The sequence below is a fragment of the Emiliania huxleyi genome, assembly GCF_000372725.1.
Source record: "Emiliania huxleyi CCMP1516 unplaced genomic scaffold EMIHUscaffold_37, whole genome shotgun sequence".
Lineage (NCBI taxonomy): Eukaryota > Haptophyta > Isochrysidales > Noelaerhabdaceae > Emiliania > Emiliania huxleyi.
The window spans coordinates 436,527-442,414 of record NW_005199194.1 but is presented as its reverse complement, the minus strand read 5'-3'; the positions used below and the strand labels follow the sequence as shown (position 1 = coordinate 442,414).

Genomic DNA, 5,888 nt, shown 5'->3' with positions numbered 1-5,888 from the left:
TGCAGCCCCGGGCCGTCCCGTTCATAAGCGTTCCGGAGGTAGAAGGTCGACAGCACCCCCATGCGGGCCGCCGTCTCCACCGAGTCGGCCCTAGGCCCCCGAGGACCCCTCGGCTTGGCCTTGTCGGAGCGCGGCTTCTTCTTGCTGGTGGCCTCGAGCTGCGCCGCGTCGGCTAGGATCCCCTTCCTCAGCAGATCGCCGTGACAGGACTCAATCCTACCCGCGCATAGGAGCACAAGATCCGTGCCGTCTCGAACCTTCTGTGCCAGTTCGCGAAGCGCCGCCGACCGCGTCCTCCAGAGTCGATCGGCCTTGTCGTCCAGGAACGCGTCGGCGGTTTCAAGGACGCGACCCTCGCTGGAGCGCATCTCCCTCGCCGGCGTGGCCCGGTCGACTCCGTGCCGCGTCGCGGCAGCGCACGCCGAGGCAGCATCTCCCCGGCCCTCCCCCCACATTGCATACGCCGCCCGGAGTGCCTCCGTGGCGCAGGTGCACCCTCCACGGTGCCCCCTGCGATCAAAGCACGTGCGCTCCCTGGCCCTTCCAGTCGTGAAGGGCGTCGCGAGCTCGGGGTGCCTGCCGGCTCTACTGAGATCCACCCGAAGGTGCCCTGCGGGAGTCCTGCCTCCCTGGCCGACGACCCTAACTCGCCCGAGGGCGAGGTTCGGGGAGGGGCCGCCCCCTCCAGCCCCGCCGCTTTCCGGACCCCCTGCGCCGCGACTTTGTCCGTCGCCCTCCTTCGTCTCGCCCGCCTCGTCAGGCGCAGGGCCGCCCTCCGCCTCGCCCTCCTCGTCCAGGTCCATACTCGAGAAGCTGCCTTGCGAGTCGGGCTGCCCAGATAGGGTGTCCTGCGAGCTTGCAGTGTGTCGGCTGGAGTCAAGCACAGCCTCGCCCTCACCGCCGGCGGCGCTGTCTGGAGCTGGGGCGATGGAGGGTACGGCCGGTTGGGCCACGGCGATGAGCAGGACCAGCCGTGGCCGAAGAAGGTCGAGGCCTTGGCGGGTGGCGTCGTCGCCGTGTCGGCTGGAGGCAGCCACAGTCTCGCCCTCACCGCCGACGGAGCCGTCTTGAGCTGGGGCAGGGGAAGGTTTGGCAAGCTGGGCCAAGGCGACGAGCAGAACCAGCCGCTCCCCAAGAAGGTCGAGGCCTTTGCTGGCCAGCGCGTCGTCACCGTGTCGGCGGGAGAGGACCACAGCCTCGCACCTCCGATGGCGCCGTCTGGAGCTGGGGCCATAGAGCCTTTGGCAGTCTGGGCCACGGCGACCTGCAGCACCAGCTGCTGCCCAAGAAGGTCGAGGCCTTGGCGGACAAGCGCGTCGTTGCTGTGTCGGCTGGCGCCGCGCACAGCCTCGTCCTCACCGCTGACGGCGCTGTCTGGAGCTGGGGCTGGGGAGACGGCGGCCTGTTGGGCCACGGCGACGAGCAGGGCCAGCTGCTGCCGAAGAAGGTCGAGGCCTTCGCTGGCCAGCGCGTCGTCGCTGTGTCGGCTGGAGACGAGCACAGCCTCGCCCTCACCGCCGACGGCGCCGTCTGGAGCTGGGGCGATGGAGAGGATGGCATGCTGGGCCACGGCGACGAGCAGCGCCAGCTGCTGCCCAAGAAGGTCGAGGCTTTTGCTGGGCGGCGCGTCGTCGCTGTGTCGGCGGAAGAACTAACTAGCTTCGCCCTCACCGCCGACGGCGCCGTCTTTGCTTGGGGCGAGGGCGGCAGCGGCCGCCTAGGCCATGGAGAGGACCTGTCGAACCAGCTGCTGCCAAAGAAGATCGAGCTGTGGGCGCCGGGGCAGTGAGGTATCGGGGGCTCTGTGCGCCGGCCGGGCGTTTAGTGGCTCAGTGCACAGACTGAGGAGCTTGTTGAAGCCAGCCCAGAGCGAGCGGTTTCGGAGCAAGGTGATGGGGCGGGCATGCTCGGTCCAAGAGCTCGCGGTCTGCCGAGTCGTAGCTGAGGAGATAGTGGGGGTTGCGCTTGAGCGCGACACTGAGGGCGCGCGCGGGGGCGGCGGGATGTCTGTGGGCAAAAAAGAAGGCATTCTGTCAAAAAAAGAATTTCGCAGAAAAAGAATTTAGACAAGACAACTCTCAGAAAAAGAAAGAATTTGAACAAAACAACTCTCTCTCACAGCAGACAGGCTCGACACAGGTGCGAACTGGCGCGTGCTAGTACTATCAAAAAGAAAGAAAGCTCGAAACGCGGCGTCGCGCTCCTTCACCTTCATCACACGCCCCACGACCAACTCGCGCGATGAGCTTCGTCGCGCGACCCACCATCCCAGCGCCCAAGGCGTCCTACGTGGAAGGGCTCCGCGCCAAGGAGCGCGAGGGCAAGAAGACGACAGCTCGCGCCGCAGCGGCCGCAGCGCCGCAGCGACCATTCAAGACCGCGCTCGTGCTCAACGGCGGCGGCCTCCTGCCCGTCGCAAGCGCGTACGGCATCTTTCGCGGCCTGCACAAGGTTTGCGTCGGCCCGAACGGTGACAAACCGGCCCTTGACGAGTTCGACGTGATGGCGGGTGCCTCGCTCCTGCCCCGCCTCGGCCTGACTGCCCCGCACAACTCACCCTCCCACCCTCTGCCAGGCGTCTCTGGCGGATACCTTGCCAGCCAGACGTACTGCTACGCCAACCCTGAGCCGACTGGCTTCAACAACTTTGACAAGCCCTGCCCCAAGCTTGACCCGGTCAACTTCCTCAACACCAGCGCGAACTCGGACCCGAACTCGATTACGTGGGACGACCTCCTCACGGACAACTCAAAGGCCTGCGGCGACAAGCCGGAGACTGGCTACTACAATTGGATGGTCCGTCGGCAAGGAGGACTCAACCCCGGCGTTATATCCGGCGCCATCATGTCGCTCCCCTTTGGCTTCGTCGCCCGCATCCTCTCCTTTGGCAAGTGCGTCGGCCGCGGCTGCTGGCCAAACTACGGGTGGCTGTGCCTGCCCAGCTTCTCCATCGGCTTCGCCTCCTATGCCCGAATGTTCTTTTTCAACTTCTTTCTCTCCCCCCTCGGCATCTCGCAAAACAAGTACACGGCCTCGGGCCCCGACCAGGTCTCCGACGTGGCCTGCCTCGCCGACGTCGATGAGTGCGAGGTCGCCTACCCGCGCCCCGGCGCGCCGACCCCGATGGCGCACACGCAAATGATCCAGGTGAGCTGCCCGCCCACCACAGCCCCTCCCTGCTACTATCCCGCCTCTTACCCGACCGCTCACCCTACTGGAGCCCGCCGCTGCTGCCGTCAGGTCACAGGCGTGGGCTACCGCAACTTCCTTGGCCCGCTCGCCTGCTGGGCCCGCGAGGTTTCTACCTTTGTCTACCACCCCAAGGACGACGAGGAGGAGACAGTGGAGGAGGCGAAGAAGAATGCGGAGAGGAAGGGCATGGGCATCGGCATCTACAAGGCGCTGCAGCTGCAGCCCAACTACCACAACGTGAGCGTCGTGCCGTACACCTTTACGCCCGGGATGGCCATCACGCAGTACGACCCGAAGAATGTGAGCGACCCGAGCAAGGACAACGGTCCGATGACCTTCGACCGCAACCTCGGCACCTGCTGCGTCGACCCGCCGAACGTGAAGTTCCTCTCCAACTCGCAGCCCTCGTCGACCTGGGTGGAGAAGCCGAGCTGCATTCCGTGCGCGCCCATCACCTCCTCGGGCCACCTATCCCCAGAGGCGATCATGTCCCTGACGGCAGATTTCGTCACGCAATTCCAGCCCGAGGACGCCCCATCTGGCCTCGTCGGCTCGCTTTTCACCTGCATCTCCCCGCTGTACCCTGCGGCCGACATTACCTACGAGTTCAAGCCCATGCCGACCGACTTCGTCGGCCCGCTCAGCGAGCCGACGCGCTGCTTCTTCTCTGACGGCGGCGTGCTCGAGTCGACCGGTCTGGCCGGCACCATCGCGCAGGGCGTCTCAAAGGCGGCCAGTGCCCTCCCGGCTGTCTCTCGCTCGCACATGCTGCTTCTCACTCCCCTGCTTCCCCTGCCTCAGGCAGCTGTGATGATCAACAACTACGGGCATGGCCCGTGGAAGAAGGATGATGCCGCCTGCTGCGAGCCGCTGCGCGGACAGCGTGCGTCCGGGGCCCCGTGGACGTGGACCTTCGACCCGTACGCAGACAAGCCCGAGCCAGGGTCGGCCTACATGGGTTCCTCGCTCGCGTCTTGCTTCGGCGTGCAGCCGACACCCTTTCAGCCTAATGCACTCCGGAAGGGCAAGGCTGTCCGTCCCCTGTACGTCCTCAACCACATCCTGGACAACAACCCGGAGCACTACCAGGGCGAGTGCTCGTACCCGGACCTGACCAAGGACAAGGACTGGCCGGGGGGTGACAAGGTGCCCTGCGACTACACGCAGTGCAAGAAGGTCAGTTGGCCGCCGCCGGGACAAGGCGATGGGGGGACATGCTCGCCGTGGCAGTACCTCTGCGACTACATGACTTGGAGCGCACCTCTTGCCCCCCCCCGCCTTCCCCCAGGCACACCAGCTCTGCCAGCCAGCTCTCCGTGTTTACTAGGTGCCAGCGCGCCGGCCAGCCGCTCGTGTGCACGCTCAAGGGCCTCAAGGTGCTCAACAACCCCTTCTGGGGCACGACGACGGCGCAGGACGATGTGACCCTCACCGTGGTCTGGATCACGCTGCCGATCACTTGGGCGCGCCCTCACACGCACTTCGACTCCTACACCCCTACTTCACCCCTACTTCACCCGCCCCTCCCCCCGCCCCCCTCCCTCCCCCCCTGCAAGGCGATCGATGTGCGCAAGTCGCTCCTCAAACACCCGAAGGCCTGCCCGCCCAAGCTGGCCATCGCCAACTGCAAGATGGCAAGCTACCACGATCACTACAGTGGCAAAGACCCGTTTGGCTGCCTCGGCAACTTCCCGTACTACGGGGCGATCCCTAAGGGGGTCGGCGGCTGGGTCAACGACGTCCTCGGCAACGTTGGTGTGCCTGGACTCAATGCGCTCGCTGGATGGACAAAGGAGGAAGTTGCCCTTTTCGGCTACCTCGGCGCGCTTCGGCTCTTGACCTCGCTCTTAGAGAGTGTCCGTCCTCACGCGCGGCCCTGCCTGCGAACAGGCGACTACATCGTCAACGGCGACAATGGCTCGCGCCAGGCCAACTTCACGTGCCTCCTAGAGTAGATTACTGGTTGGGTAGTAGTCTAAGTTCTGAGCCTCGAGGCTGAGCGGGTCTAAGTGTGACTAGTCACGCTGGGGTGCTTACGCGGTCTAAGATCAGCGAGAGCCTCTTACATCGGCTAAGTCGGCCGTGGCACAGCCTGGGGCCAAGAGGCTCCCACCGTGATCAACGATACGGCGCTAGCCCCCAAATTTTCTTCGCCTGCGGCGGGCGCCTTCTAATCCGGATCGATCCTTCTCATGCTCAGCAATCGCCGCCTCAGCATCCTCCTCTTCCGATTCTCGTTGCTCTTCTTGAGCGCAATCTTCAAGCCAAACAGTTCTCACAAATAGCCTCAAGCTCAAACAAACGCATGTCAAGGAAGCCTGTGTATGCTGGTCCTCTTTGAACGATCCGCGCGTGAGGTAGATCTAGCATAGGGCCTTGTTGGCAGCAGCCAGCTTGTTGCGCTGCTTCGTTGCGATGAGCTGATTGGGATCGCAGAAGTGCATGCCAAGCACCGCCACGATCTTGAAGCAGAACACATCGCAACCGCATCGTCCGCACTGCCATCGGCATGCCGCGCCCGCCGCTTCCCCGCAGCCGCCTTAAGACACGCATAGCGGCAGCACATGGTACGGTGCGCGTACTTGAGCAGGAGTTGCGCGCCGCAAGTAGCGCACTGGCCCTGGGACAAGGCGATATGGCGTCGTGCGCGGCATACGTTGGTCGGGACGCGTCCAGGTATTTTTCGGGTAAACCTG

General features: G+C 64.8%; 1 protein-coding gene across 1 annotated transcript; it reads left to right on the top strand.

Annotated features, from left to right (window-relative positions):
- Positions 1–2,241: 2,241 nt before the first annotated feature.
- On the top strand, positions 2,242–5,256 carry EMIHUDRAFT_464034 (hypothetical protein; the record flags this gene model as incomplete). The annotated part of the gene is made up of 6 exons (XM_005771910.1): positions 2,242–2,509; positions 2,576–3,147; positions 3,241–4,368; positions 4,503–4,613; positions 4,749–5,013; positions 5,083–5,256. 6 exons carry the CDS (start codon positions 2,242–2,244, stop codon positions 5,145–5,147), a joined length of 2,409 nt encoding a protein of 802 aa, XP_005771967.1. The 3' UTR covers positions 5,148–5,256.
- Between the last annotated feature and the right edge of the window lie 632 nt (positions 5,257–5,888).